At 37.9% G+C, this 16388-nt stretch overlaps 1 protein-coding gene across 2 annotated transcripts in view; it reads right to left on the bottom strand.

The window, feature by feature from the left end:
* Nucleotides 1-16388, bottom strand: part of nrbp1 (nuclear receptor binding protein 1) — a 110648-nt gene that overhangs the window by 37913 nt on the left and 56347 nt on the right. The window contains exons 7-8 of one of the 2 annotated variants that reach the window (XM_043695360.2): nucleotides 10433-10456; nucleotides 1072-1155 (exon numbers count right to left, since the gene is read on the bottom strand). In XM_043695360.2, coding sequence (XP_043551295.1) covers nucleotides 1072-1155; nucleotides 10433-10456 — 108 coding nt within the window. The remainder of the gene's footprint in view (nucleotides 1-1071; nucleotides 1156-10432; nucleotides 10457-16388) is intronic. The other variant, XM_043695361.2, reaches the window with a different exon arrangement.

The raw sequence follows: 16388 nt of genomic DNA, 5'->3' as shown, positions 1-16388 counted from the left end.
TGGTCCCAACAAATGTTCATTTTTATATCTAGTGTATGAGCTCTTTTAACTGGAAACTGTGCCACCTGCACAGCAGCAGTTCCAGTGTTTCACATTAGGGGTGCTTTTGTCCAACACCCAGTTGGAAACAGCAGTATCGGCTGCTAAACGACCATAAGCATGTCATTAAAATCTTATGTATGGGACAAAGCCTTTACAGTACTTTCACCCCATCAATTCTTACATTCATCAGTACTCAAGTAATTATACAACTCTGAACAAGACTGACTCATGTAGAGCTGGCTGTCTGAGTTCAGGAGGAACAGATGTCTTTCTCAGAATGAACTTGGAACAACATTCAACCCACGTAAGTTTTTTCCATGCAATACACTTAAAACAGATCTAATTTCCAACTTGGGTCAGATGTGTTGCAAAAAAAAAAACAAAAATCCCAGTTAGTAGAACAGGAAAAGTAGACAAATGCATCATATGTCATTTTAAAATAAGAGCATAAAATTAACTTATTGGAAAAAATATTTCACCAATAACAGTCCCATGTCATTACTTAATGGAACTGCACAAAACCAAATCAAATCAATTAATTATTTGTCAGTAAATGCTCCCAAATATAACTGCTGACAACAGGTTTGTGTGTTTAAAGAAAAGGGGGAGGAAAAGGGAAACAGATCCGCAATGAGGAGACTTGGCATTCATTCTATTTATATCCCACAAGTAAATTGACGTAACTCCAGTATAAGCACTTCAAGTGGATCACAAGTAAAAGCCATAAATGGGACATATATAGAAGCTCACAGCTCATCTCGATACTAGCACTTATCATTTAGGTATTAAATGAGCTTACATTCCTATGACATACAAAAAAAAGCAATAACCCATGTTCAGCCACACGCAACATTTGCTCAATCCATCTTTTGCAGAAATTTTCTTCCAATGGAAACAAAGTCAATCAAATGGTGATCAGGAGCTGGTATTGGACAATGAAATAACTTGTATCATTTAACAAATGTTCAACGTTACTATTTCATCCACATTATTACGACTGAGCTCACTTAGAATGAAATTGGTGTTTACCTCCATATTCTGGGGCAAAAAAGTGCAGGTTCTTTTGTTCCTCTCTACAGGTTTTCACATGGTTGTTAATTGTATCAGGTGCAACTGTGAAAGATAAAATGTTTGGAAATTACAGTAGGTAGATTATATATAATATTGTTGCTATATAATTCTTCTAACAAAGGAATGGAAGCACAGGGGAAAGAGATCACTGGATTCAAACTATGTAAAGCAATTTGTTCCTCTTATCCCCACTGAATGCATTGATTTATTACCTGAATTAATGTTGGTCACACCAGTATCGCAATGAAATATTTTTGAAAAGAACAAAAATATATATTGATTTTAATCAGAAGGAACTGCCCTGTTATTTTAATCATGAATTTCCTGCCAATCACCTCTTAACAGATGAGGAAAGCTTCATAAACATCATCTTCCTCAATGAATGTACAGAAGAACTGCAAAAGACAAGACTTCAGTATTTGCAACTACCTTCAGCCTAAACAGCCAAGTCGATGATCCAGCTCAGCAATCTACATAGATTCCAAATTTTCAGACAGTTAAATTTACTTTATGTGATATAGAAATGGCTCAGCATGTTGCACGTAACTCAGGTTTTGGACCTCAACATCCTGCTGCAATACTGAAGACTATTCTCTGAAATTCTAACCAAGCTGTTCAATACAGCTGCTGCACTGGCATCTGCACTGAAAATGCTCAAAAGGTATGCTGCGACCAGGAAATCAGGATAAGTATTATCCAGCTAATTAGCACCCCAAATTGACAGAAGAGATGATTGACATTATCAAACAGCTCTTTTTCTCAAATGACTTGTCCCTCAAAAATATGTTTCAGCCCTAACAGGTCAGTTCTCTCCAAACCTCATTAGACCCGTGGTCCAAACAGGAAACAGAGCACTCAATTCCAAAGGTAAGGGGCAAATGACCACCCTCCAGGGTAACAACTGGGCAATATTTGACCATACACAGCACAAAGGAACATTAGTAAGTTTGAAGGCAATAGCAATGAGGGAAAGCTCTCTATTGGCTGCAGTTATGCCTAGTAAAAAAAGACACTAGTTGCTCGAAAGCAATTATAAAATTGCCTGTAGTGTTAGGTGCAGGGGTAAATGTAGGGGAATGGGTCTGGGTGGGTGCGCTTCGGCGTGGGCTTGTTGGGCCGAAGGGCCTGTTTCCACACTAAGTAATCTAATCTAATCTAATGGCATGAGGGTATTGCTGTAGGAGTTCCTTTGGGTTATAGTTAAGCCTAACCATTTGCAGCTGCTCCACAAATGAAGAAATTGGAGTAATGCAGTACAATGTTCAATTCCATTCCTAGTGCTCCAGGAAATGAACGTTTATGCCCAAATGCACATGGGCTGTACATCAATCAGACTGGGTTGAAAGAGAGCACTAACTCGTGCCATATAAGTTCCAGGCAATCACCATTGAATAGAACATTGCCTCTACTTCATATGCAATGGTATTACTAGCAGCAGGAAAGTAGACTTAAGATGATCAGATCAGCCATCATCTAACTGAATAACAAAGCAGACTCAATGGGCTGAATGGACTACTTCTGCTCCCATGTCTTATGGTCAAATCCACCATCTTCAGCATCCTGGAGGATGCCATTTACCAGATACTTAACAGGACCAGCAACATAGAATAACAGCATGAAGAGCAGGACACAAATTTTTCAAGTTCTTTCTCATCATGTACAGATACCAGACGGGAGCAAGGTAGAATGCTCTCCACTTCCCGAGATATAAACAGCTCCAACTGCACATGCAACTCAAATCACCAAGCTTGATTGCTATCTCATCCACCATCAGCACATCATTTGTGCAGAAATTCACAAAGTCTCTTACATAGTAATTTTTAAACCCCTGACTCTACCCTATTAAAAAGGGAGGGTAGCAGCAGAAAGGAATGTTTAACAAAAAGTTAAACAAACTCCTGATTTGGAATTATAATCTCCACCCATTCTTTGCAACTTGATCAAAATACAGGAATTCCTCTTTTAATCACACAGATATTAGCACTTTCAAGAAGGTGGTACATCACCACCATCTCTGGAAAAGTGAGGGGTAAGCAATAAATTTTGGTTTTGGCTGTGATGCTCAAATCTTTTGAAGGAATAAGCATTATACGGTTAGGTGAACTGTGAAAGCATGTTGCATTTTATTTGATGAAAGGGAGCACACCAGAGGTAAACTAGGCCCTGTCCTTAAACAAGGTCCAGTCATGTGTATGAACACCAATCTAGAATCAAAGCCATGACTCATTTCAGCCTAAGTCAATTTAGTGCCTAAATCAAGATCCAAGCTATCTTCAGCATATTTGGCAAAGAGCAGAGATCAACCTGGGACACACTCAGTTTCTGGAATAACACCACCAAATATTCCACCGTCAAGTCAGTAAATCACTGAAAACCTGATGAAGGGTTAAGCAAACCATTCAAATTTGTAAAATATCATTTGCAGTGAATCTAAAAATTTGGCCGATACTTTTGCTTGGAACTCAATGTAGTGAAGCAGCAATAGAATGACGGCCTCCCGACGTAAAGTTCTTCATGTTAACTATTTAGATCCGCAACTATTTGGTCAGTCATATCTTTTGCTTTTAAAAAGCAATCCTTCTTTATCAGCTGTCAAACAAATTAAGTTGGCAATTTAAGATCACTAACTTTGGAAGAAAGTATACTCAGGAAAAACAGAATGTGTACTTTACCTAAAACAGGCTGTTGACTGCAATGATTAGATTAGATTAGATTACTAACAGTGTGGAAACAGGCCCTTCGGTCCAACAAGTCCACACCAACCCTCCGAAGTGTAACCCACCCAGACCCATTCCCCTACAATTACCCCTTCACCTAACACTTTGGGCAATTTAGCATGGCCAATTCACCTAACCTGCACATTTTTGGACTGTGGGAGGAAACCGGAGCACCCAGAGGAAACCCACGCAGACACAGGGAGAATGTGCAAACTCCACACAGACAGTTGTCTGAGCCGGGAATTGAATCTGGGTCTCTGGCGCTGTGAGGCAGCAGTGCTAACCACCGTGCCGCCACTTGGACTTGGACTTGAACTTGAACTAGAACTATTCTGTAACAAAAACACACAACAAAAGGCTGTAGAAACTCAGCAAGTCTGGCAGCATCTGTGGGAACAAAGCAGAGTTAACGTTTTGAGTCTGGTGACTTTCTGAAGAAGTCACTGGACTCAAAACATCAAATCTGCTTCCCACCACCCCCACAGATGCCAGAGAGATCTCTCGGGTCTGCAGTTCTTCGTTTTATTATATTGGACAATTCTGTGTTTTTCACTTCTGTGCCAGATAGCAATGTTTTTCTTGGCAGGTCTGAAAAGGAGATTTGTTTCCACAATGCAGTATTGTTACTGTGGAGAACCATCCCTACCAAATAAAATCATGACTTATTCTAATATCAAGTAGAGGCAGCTGTCTTCATCATTTCCATGAAACTGCCATTCCTATTTTTAGAGGCTACTTAATATCTTATCTAAGCAAAGTTTTCACTTAACTAGTTAGAAATTAATGATTTATTACCAACTTTGTGCTTCAAACCTAATATTTCAGCAAATGGAAAAGTTCAATTGCCAACACTGGGCAAGTCGCTGATATCTGCAACTAGTTTCAAAACTCCATTTTGGTGACAATAAACTTTTATACAAGTTCAGTTAGTCAATTTTAAATGGGAACAAAAATGAAAATTTCACATAAATTTACGTGTTATGAAGAAGTCACATCTGATAAGTCAGCAAACTCATAAGTTAGAAATTTAAAGTGGTGAGATACGAATGTATGTGGTTTTTATCTTCATGAACAATTTTAAAAATTGTGCTTTTATTTATACAATTGTTAGTTTGGTTAAATACACAGATCAGAAAGTTCAGACTGGTACTTGGTTCTACAAGAATCCGAGGACAAAAGATGAATAGAACTTAAATTGAACACCAACCTGCACAAATGTTTACACTATTTTATAAGTTATCACTTCAAAACTCAAGAATTTAATTATAACACTCTAGCATGTTAAATAGGTTGATCCCAGGAAAGAATCGGACCAATTTAAATCTGGTGACTTGGTTTTAAATTATTCCAAAGTTGGGATACCTATGCTTGGAGAAACACTATTTGATTTCTATAACTCAAGCAAAAGGAGGTAGACCACAAATTTAACCAGACCACCACATAAGTTAGACCATGTCTACCATAGCAGGTCAGAAGCTCAATAGTCCACAAAAACTGGCTTATTTTCTAATTGCCCAGAGCCGAACACCTGTAAGACACAAGCTCAGAGTGCCTTTATCCCAAAATTCACCATGCTTCTCTTTCCACACATGCAGTCAGATGTGTTGAGGATTTCCAGAATTTTGTGTTTTTGTGTTTTATTTCAGATTCTGAGGAAGGGTCTCTGGACCCAAAATGCTAACTCTGCTTTCTCTCCATAGATGCTGCCAGAACTACTGAGCTTATCCAGTAATTTTGGTTTTTATTTATGTAATGCTTTTCTTTTTGTGATGTACACCCGTACCAACAATATACACACAGTTAGAGAATGACTTTTTAAAACAAAATCTAATTATGAAGAAATAAAAACAAAATACTGGAGAAATACAACACATCTGGCAACATCTGTGGAGCAAGAAACAGAGTTAGTGTTTGAGTCCATTATAACTCCTCTTCAGGTTCTTGTTGGATGGGTTTTTTTTTTGCATTTTGGTTTTATTTCAGATCTCCAATATCTGAAGTATTTCATTTTAATCCAATTATGACGGTTCGATAAGATTCGATTGGAGACGCATACCTTTGGAGCAAGAGATTTTGACATCCAACCAATACAAGTTAAAAGTTTTCTGTTCATATTTGTTACTAGCCTTTCTTACATCAATACTGCAACTTATCTAAAAATGCCTTGTGGAGCTCTACTAGTCAATATGGACATTGGCCCAGTTTTGGCATGTCAGTAATTCATTAAATGCTATGTCCCATCCAAGAGTGAATAAGGAAAACAAGAATCCAAACATCAGTGAAACTCAAGGCAAACTACAGCACTGTTATGTGCAACTTCCGAGATAACGGTCATCAAATCATATCACGGCTTACAATTTAAACCAGAAGCTGACTGAGTATATGTTCTTCTGCTGTACAAATTCCAAGAATTAACGACACACAACGTATTTAGTTTCAGGAACCTGATAATTCTTGCTCAAATACTAATTTTACAAACACCAGCAACAAAGACACTGTTTGTTCAGAAGCAGACAGAACAGCAAAATGTATTGTGTGGGGAAAAGCTTAAGTCAGCAACACAAGAGATGAAAAGCAGAGTGATAGATAAAAGGATGAATCCTTCAAATCTGGAGAACATCACATTGCACATTAATGATTTGCATCTCCTCACAAACGTGATAAAATGTTTTCTTGTATTAAGCACTTGCTCAATACTGACATTCAAGGGACGACAACTAAAATAATTCTCATTCTGATAAAAAAAATCTTAAAAATGGTCTAAAGCACTGATGCTTTACTAATCGTTTTACTTACTGAATGTTTTAATATTGCTAATGTTCCAAGATGGCTCAAAATTAGTAGATTTGCTATTTCAGAATTTCAAGAATATATTATAACTCACAATATATACTTGTTATCAAATGTATAGTCTCATTCATGATCACAAGATCTACGTTCTGTAGTAAGGTACGTTATAAAGTTAGAGACCCATAGCTGAAGAAGCTTCAATAAAAATTTAGCACATTTTGATACCTGTTTATAAATTCAAGAAAGGGCACTACAATAACGCATAACCAAGAGACCGACAAATCTACAGTGACAAAATATATGTGGAGGGAAATACTGATGTAGACACTTCACAGCTAAAGGACATTTAAATACAGAACCTACAACATGGAAACCAAATCATTCAGCCCAACTATTCTATGTCAGTATTCACCTTCACTGTAGACAAACAGTCCTAGTCATATATTTACCTGCTCTATGCTGATACTGCTTTCATTGTCCCATCTAATCTTTTTTTATTAACAATTTCGGTCTCAAACAACAATGCATTGATCTCAAGTTCTTCTGGCTCGGTTCTCCTGCTCTTGTATTTAATTTTACTTTATGGCTGCTGCTGTAGATCCCTCAATTACTAGCGACAATTTATTTGCATCTACACTGTCCCATCATTCCTCATTTTAAACACCATCATTCGTAATATATGCAATCCGAAGCTTAAAGAAAAAGTTTTTCCATGTTGTTCTTGAATAGAAACATGAAAAATGGATATCCTTAGGATCAGCATACTGACAGGACAGCAGACAAGATGAAACGTAACCAAATATATGGCTTGATCATGTATTTGGGGTTTGATGGGGGGAGGGCGGGGAGAGAAACATGGTGATAAAATTAATATTTCATAGATTGAGATGGCAAGGTTAATGTTGATCACCACAGAAAGCAGAGCTGCTTACTAAGTCTGCCTTGTCATTGTCTCACAATGGTTTTAGATAATTTATAAACTGTCATATTTCTCACTCTCATCTCAACTGACTTTGGAAGCACTTCAAGAACACTATCTGCTGTAAAGCAATTTTGGGATTTTATTTTTGTTTAAAGCTGGATCTGGAATGGTAAGGGTCAGAAATCAGATGTACAATTCTAATCAGTAGCAACTATAGAATTATCGTCAAAATATGCATAGTGCAATGGCTGAAAGCAGATTTTAAGAAACATTCTTTTTGCTAGAAATTAGAAAATAAATAGTAAATAAATGTGGTGCATATTCAGATCAAGAAGCATGTGTGCAGGCAGTTTACTTGTAACTTCTGATGCAAGGTTATTAATCTGAAACATGACCTCTTGCTCTCTCCACAAATGCCTGTTTAAAGCCTGCATTGATGAAATTTGGAATTGAGAACTAGTTTATTTAAAGATCAATTTGCTCAAAATCAAAATGAGATTCAAGAGAATTCAAAGTTATCAAATAAACAGAGTAAATCCAAAATCTGAACAGGTGGAAATGATTGTTTTGGAGTAAGAACCAACAGAAGTAAAGAGCTACTGACTAACTGCTTGCACAATTAAATGTATTTTTCCACTGTATAAACTTTAACAGTAATTAGGAGGTTTGTAGTTCTGTTTTGTACAATTTTAATAGCAGGCAAACTATTTCACTGATACACTGGATTCATTAAAATCCATAATTTCACCCATTTTACAAAACCTTTAGCAGCAATTTATACAAAAGTGGACTGTCAAAGGGATTAAATACTATTACTGACTTGTACGTTATTCTTGAACTTCTCGAACAGTTTCGAACCCAGCCAACATTTTGTTTCCATAAGGGTCATAAAGCACAAGTTTATGACAAAGCCATTGCATGATATTGCAGAAGCTGGCAATATTGTTCAGAATTAAGAAAAAAGGTATCTCTATTGTGTACAGAAATATATCTGCCATCTGTGAAAAGCATCCAACATGTTAGGCTCTGCCACGTTAACTAACTGCAAAAGACACTTTAAAGTGACATGGAAGCACGAATATGGTAATCTCATGCGATGCTTCTGTTGAAGGAAGTCAGTAGAATGATTTTCCCCATGAACTTTGAACCAGAGAAGGGATGACTTCTTGATTTCAACCCGAAGGAATTAGCACTGTATTAGCAGAATGAGCCAACTGTGTGGAGTGGATGATAATTAATTTTCACAGAAACTTGCAAACACTTTTCTTGTCAAACTATCATCCAATTCAAGACCAGTAACTGGCACCAAAAAAAAAGAGAACAGCAAATATATCCAAGAACTGTTGGTTTAAACTAACACTTGCCCTTAACAAGACTGGAATGTCTTGAATTAGCAATCAAAAGTTTACTTTTGAAACACTAATTCTTTAAAGAAGTGAACTTGCATTTATATACCACTGTTCACATTCTTGGGACATTACAGTGTGATTCACAGTTCATGAAGGCTGAAAGCTCTGTTCCTATATTGTACTGTTCTATGAGCTAGTTTTGAAATCAACTGCTTTGTGTTTATGCAAACATTATACAAAACAAGGTCCCACAGATAGAAATTACATCAATAACCAGATGACTGAGGGATAGATATTGGTCACTTCACTGGTGAAGTGGTGTTTTGTCCTTAAAGAGGTTATCATGAGATTACACATCCTGCTACACCAACAGCCAGGTACAATATTAATTGTGCAATTTCTCTACAGTGAAACACCAACCTAGGCTATGTGACCACAGCCTTAGAATTAGGGTTGAACCCACAACCTTCAGAATTCAAGAGGTTTGTGAGCTATCACTAAGCCAAGCCAAGAGAGTGTATCAAAGTGTAAGTTAACTAAAAAAAAGTCTCAATGAGCTGGTTGGGCAATTGCTGGACAAAAATAAAAGTACTCTCTCTCTCTCTGTACCAACAGGATTGCAATCTCAGAGCTTGCCAATCACAGCAATTTGTCTGCTTCAATTAATGTACTTCTCAGCAAGTATTTTTTCCAAAAAGAATAAATGGTCACGTTGTCTTGAAGAATGGCAACTGAAAAAGATCCTCTGAATATTTGGATCATGGTAAATGTTTACCTCTCGGAAGAGCCTTCCGCTCTGCCTGCTGGAAGCTGTGGTACAAATGATGTACTGACTAAAATCAATACAAACATATTTTGAAACTTTATATTTTAGTAATTGCAAAGATTTGGTCTTTCTGGAACCTGAAATGGTCAGTGGTTTGCAAACTATTTTCAACTGGGATTCCAATTTTGAGATTTGAAAACCACAAGCCCTCAATGAGGATGAAAAGGGCAAAGAATCTTTTCAGATTTGGGAGTAAGGTTGTTTTAATATCGTCAGAACTCTACATTGGGTATTACTGCTTCAGAGTTCACAAAGCTAATTGGATGCTGCGCCGCTGTCCCACCACACACACACGCACATACACATACACACACAGTGTTTGCTCCAAATCGAAAAACTACAAGTCCATGGTGATTTTCTGTTCTGTGCATGAACAAGTGGGCAAAAGACAATTTTCATTCAGAACACATTTTGCTCGAGAACGTTAACTCTTAACAAAGAACAGTCACTTGCCAGACTCTGCTGGCACATCCACATGAAGAGGACAAAGCTTAGTCAGGTGTCATTTTATGGAACTCATGTCATTTTACAATACAAGGGTTACAAACTCCATATAAAGCCAACATTGCTTTCGTAAAGTGAACACATGCACTCATGCAAGAGCTAAGACTGCTAAGCATTCCCAACATAAATTGCTTACACTAACACATTTTAAAAGCTAAAAGACAAACATAACAATACACAGTCACATCACAGGAGCCGAGAAGTATCTCACCATTAGCAAATATCCTATGAAAGACTGTTCGCAACAGAGCGGCCGTAAGCGGGGAAATAAAACAAGAAATTGATGAGTGATGGAACAGCGAGCATTCGCAAATACAACAGCTGGGTTAGAACCACCAAAAGCTTCAAAACAAGACACTGCCTATACTGTAGCTAGATGGAAAAAATGGTGGCAGTGGGGTGTGATGAGAAGGTCATGGGGTGGGGGGTTGGGATGGGCTATGGAAGACAGAAGAGGGTAGAAGACATGAAGGAGGCGAGTAAAAGGAAAATAAACCAAAAGAAGGATGGGGGATAAAGGAGTTTTGTGAATACATGAAATATATTGGTGCAATACTCTTGTTTAACTCACTTTTGGTTAACTTATAATTTCACTAATGTGAGCTGAACAAAAGTTTACATACTGTATAGCAATTCAGCCCTCATCTTAAGAGGAAATCACTTACCATAATAATCTGGTCAAATGGAGATTTTCTACAGTTTCTTTTAGTCTACCATGAAGATGGCCTTCATTTGTTAATTTTAAACAGAATGAAGACAAGACAGGGTGGTGGACAATAATGGATAATTTTTTGAGTTATGCAAATTCATTAGAGATTGATAGTTTTCTAAGAATAGAAAAATCTCCCGACTTCAAAATGGTCATTTTTCAGATTGGAAGTGAACGTACAGTTCAAAAATTTCACTGAACTCTCGCATGCTAAAAATCAAATAGGCACTTTACACACGAGAACAAGTCCCTGCTACATCTCCCTCCTCACCTATGCTTTGAATGTCTCTTTTGAGACTGCAAGGACATTTGAGAGAGAAATATACGGATACCAACATTTTCAAGACAGGCAAATCTTGCACACAAGAATCCCCTCCCTCTGACTATTTGGAATTGCTGCATGATACACCCTTCAGATTGTCCTCACTCATGAATGGAAACCCTACATTGCTCTTAATATAGATTGACCACAAGTAATGAAACAAACACTTACGAGTTAGCATCAGGAATGAAGAACAATCGAGAAAGCCACCAATTAAGTCCAATTTGCTAGTCTTTCCAAAAATGCAAAATAATTTTTTCAAATTTGATAATGGGATGTGGATGTCGCTAGCTAGGTCAGCGTTTATAGCCCGTCCCTAATTGCCCATGAAATGCTAACTGAAGAACCCATGGGGATTTTGCTGAGCAGTATTTTTCAACAGGAGGAATAGGAATGTGCTACCTTGAAATGCAATGTAGAAACACTGGAACTTAATACTTATTGATGTTCTTTACTGAGAACTGTTAATCTGTGATAACTTCCCTTAAAAATTGAATGTTAGTCTATCTTTGGTCCAAGATATTAAAGAAGCCTTTAAACACTAAGGTTGCTACTCCTGAACCTCAACAACTTGCAATGGACAACTTTACATGATCAATTTAATCAAAATTTATTCTCCAGGTCAGAGGTCCAAACTCTCAAACGTGGACTCAAAACTGGGCATATCATTTAAAAGCTACACCAAGATGGAATTCTAGAGTAGTATCTTTCACACAATAAAACCGTAGATTACTTGCAACCGAATAATAATACCCTGTCAAACTGCCAACTATAATTAACTACAGACCTAAGTTGCATCACCGTATAAAAATATGCTGGCTTACAGCATTGAAAAATTGCCTCACCCTAGGAACAAGAGGAATATTTGGCTATAATCTCTATGAAAGTTGGAATAGTTCTTTCCATGGAAGCCAGTCAATTATGAAATTCTGCATACCACACAAAAATTCAACAAATAGGCTTTTAACAGCTCTTGAATAAAAGGACTTCAACTTTTAACAGAGATCTTCAAAGTGGTATTTTGCAACAAGACTATCAGAAACCAAAGTCATTCATTGTTTCTGTAGACAGGATTACCAACTCACTGAATCAGAACTCGAGCAACAGAGGATTTGTTACTCCTTTAAACTTCTGATCTTTCCTGTACTGAGTGAGAGGCTGTTAAAAACAACCAGAGAATTGATTCAGAAAAATGATCAAATCCTTGGTAGCTTTCAGCCAAAGAGCTATCATCTAGTTAACAGAAGCCATAGTGTGTGTCACCCGGTACTAGCAGATGATCAAATGATGCCAAAACAAAGGAAACTGAATCAATGTGTTTTAATTTTAAATGAACTTTACCAAAAAAAAGTCAAATGTAAACAATGTTCTGAATGGATTCCAAATTACATTTCGGCAATACATGAAACCCTAACCTGTTATTACGTAGATCTGTACTTTATAAACTAGCAAGAATTTCTGGGAAAGAGTTGGAAGTTCTGTTACCAAAAGGGTAACATGGTGTTTTTTTGTTAATATTCATGGAATAGCACAACAACGTTTTAAAAAAAAACATTTATAAATAGTAATCTGTTATATTGACAGGAGGTCATCTATTGACGTTAGGCAGCATCACAAAAGGGGATGATTCAATTAATATTTATTCAACAATTTTGGAACACAAAGAATTCTGTCTAAATAAGTCAGATTTTAAGTAAGGCTATTGCTACAACAGAGTTGAAACTTTATTGCTGGAACAGCACAGGTCAGGCAGCATCCAGGGAACAGGAGATTCGACGTTTCGGGCCCTTCTTCGGCCTGTGCCCGAAACGTCGAATCTCCTGTTCCCTGGATGCTGCCTGACCTGCTGTGCTGTTCCAGCAATAAAGTTTCAACTTTGATCTCCAGCATCTGCAGACCTCACTTTCTCCTATTGCTACAACAGAAGCATACGCATTTTTCCATCAATTTGCAGATACTTTGTTGGTATGAGGAATTGCTTTAAACAGCGAATTGTTTTAATATGGATTTGTCTACGTGAAAAGGACAAGGAAACAAATTCAACAATTACTTAATTCTTGCAAAGTCATTACTTAAAAAACGAGAAAAATAGAATGCGAATAAGCACAACAATGCAAATTGGACCAAGTCTGCTCCATCATTCAATAAAGGTCATAGCTGATTTGCTATGTTTCAAGTTTAACATTCCCCCTACTCATGATAAACATGGATTCCCTTGGATAATAAGAGGTTACCTCCATCTTCGAAAACATTCAACAACTCCAATCACCACCCCTCTGAGGCACAGACTTCCAGAGTAGTCAGCTGAATAAAGTTCGATTACTGTTGGATAATAGGTGAATAATAGTCCATTAATCATATCTCAGGTGGTGGATAGGCTTAGGGAAAGGGAAAGTGGAAAGTGAGCCACCCTTGGCAGTGTTCCCCAGCCTCTGAGCTACAGTATTTGTTTAAAAGCCAAGTATAGTACTGGGGATGCTGGAGACCAAAAATAAAATCAAAAGTGCTGTACAAACTCATCTGGCAGCATCTGTGGAGAGAAATGAACATGATATAGAGTCCAATTCAACTTCTTTGGGACTGAAGGAATCTGGAACTTCATTCTTTTCATGCTGTTGACAAAAGGGGAAGGGGATAAATGGTAAAAGATGCCCAGAGCAAAAGGCAAACCGAGCTCTCATGGCACTAAAGAAAATTTTGATGCATTCATGCTGAATGAACATTGCATGAACACTGTCTTCCATTAGATTACCTCTCTTTTGATCCGATCAAACCCCCCCTACCACTTTTGCTCTGGATGCTTACCATTGTTCTACTTGCTCCTTCTCCCCCTTTGTCAACAATTTATAAAAACCATCATTTCCCAGCCCCTTGAGTTCAAAGAAATCATATCAGACTTGAAGCATTAACTTTGTTTCGCTCTCCAGAGATGTTGCCAAAGCTATTCTCCAGCCAAAGCTGTTCTCCAGCCATTTGCTTTTACTCCAGAATTTATTATCTAGTTGACCGGGTCAAGTCTCTGGTTAATGGCAATCGCCAGGACAACTTTTCAGTAATGGTAATATTAGTGAATGCAAGTGATGGTTGAAATACATATTACCTATCATTTTATGAGCACAAACTTGCATTTGTCTTGCAACATAAACACTGAGTTTCAGTATCCAATGCGTGTGAATGATGCCAAGGATTGTAATCATCAGTGAATGTTTCCAATTCTGACCTTGCGTTGTACACAAGGTTATTGACCAAACAGCTGATAGTTGGGTCTAATTCCTGCAGCTGAAGTTTCTGGAGGAGATTCTTAGAGAGAGGGTTTCCATGCATTTGGAGGGGGCAAGGACAGATTAAGGATAACCAGCATGGGAAATTGTGTCTACAAGCTTGATCTAGTTTTTTTGAGGATATAACCAGAAGGATTGATGAAGGCAAAGCAGTAACTGTTATCTACATGGATTTTAGGAAAGCTTTTGACAAGATTACAAATCATACACTGATCAGGAAAGTTAGATCACAAGAGACTCAGAGCTTGCCAATTAGATGCAAAAAACTGTTTAATAGTAAGAGACAAAGGGTGGAGGTGGAAGGTTGCTTTTTGGATCATAGGCCTGTAACAGCTGTGTTCCACCGGGATCGGTACTAGGTGCACCGTCATTTATATAAACAATTCAGATGAGAATATAGAAAGCATAGTTAGTAAGTGTGCGGATAATACCAAACTTGGTGCTACAGTGGACGTGAAGGTGGTTATCTAATATTACAAAGAGATCTTGATCAATTGGGCCAATGGGCTGAGATGTGCCAGATGGAGTTTAACATCTTGGTAAAACGAACAAGGGCAAGACTTATACAGTTAATAGTAGGCCCCTGGGAAGTGTTGTTTAACAGAGAGATCTAAGGGGTTCAGGTACATAGCTCTTTGAAAATTGTGTCACATGTAGACAGGGTAATTAAGGTATTTAGCATGCTAAAATGACTGCCAGACTACTCAGACCCTTTGGCATCACGGTTGCCCACAAACACACTAAAACAGCAGCTAATGAACTTGAAAGATTCTATACAGACAACTAGCATAACTAATGTCATTTACAAAATACCATGCAAGGACTGTGACAAACACTACATTGGACAAACAAGCAGAAAACTAGCCACCAGGATACATGAACATCAACTAGCCACAAAATGACATGACCCTCTCTCACTAGTATCCTTACATGCAGATAAGGAAGGACACCACTTTGACTGGGACAACACATCCATCCTAGGATGAGCGAAACAGAGACATGCATGAGAATTCCTAGAAGCAAGGCATTCCAACTGGAACTCTATCGTCAAACACAGAGTTAGACCCCATCTACCACCCCCCAAGAAAGAACAGGAAATGGCATCGCCACAGGAAATGGTGTCACCAACCTAAAGAAACCCAAACATATAAATAGAAAGCAGGAATTATCAACAGTGCTTCGCCCGGAGGCTCACTGAAGATATTACCTAGTTAGGTGACGAAACGACTGGAAATGAACATTCCCGCTCAGCGAGCAAACGTACATCCAGAACCTCAACCTGAGCTACAAATCTTAAAACTCGCAAAACATGCTTGCCTTCATTGCTCAGACCATTGCAGTTGGGACATCATGTTGAGGTTGTACAGGACATTGGTGAAGCCATTATTGGAATACAGTCTACAGTTCTGGTCACTGGGCTAAGGAAGGATATTATTAAATTGGAGAGGGTTAGAATTATAAGAGATAAGATGAGACTAATTTAACTAAAGCATTGGAGGTTGAGCGAAGATCTTATAGAGATTTATAAGATCATGAAGGGCCTAGATAAAGAGAATAGCAAATGTCTTTTCCCTAGTGTAGGGGAGTTCAAACTAGAGGGCATATTTTAAGGTGAGAGGAAAAAGATTTAAAAGGGACTCAAGGGGCAACCTCCTCCAGACGGTGGTTCGTATGTAAAAATGAACTGCCAGAGAAAGTGGTAGATGCAAATTGTGAGACTAAGAAGAAAAAAGAAGCATACATAAAAAGGTCCAGGTAACTGAAAACAGACAAAGCTTTGGAAGAATATCGGGAAAGTAGGACCAATCTTAAATGAGGAATTAAGAGTGCTTAAAGGGGTCATGAAATATCTTTA

Source organism: Chiloscyllium plagiosum, unplaced genomic scaffold, assembly GCF_037043375.1.
Source record: "Chiloscyllium plagiosum isolate Xiang-an unplaced genomic scaffold, Cpla_swu_hap1 HiC_scaffold_10, whole genome shotgun sequence".
NCBI lineage: Eukaryota > Metazoa > Chordata > Chondrichthyes > Orectolobiformes > Hemiscylliidae > Chiloscyllium > Chiloscyllium plagiosum.
The sequence above is the reverse complement of the archived record's forward strand: the minus strand, read 5'-3'. Positions and strand labels throughout refer to the sequence as shown.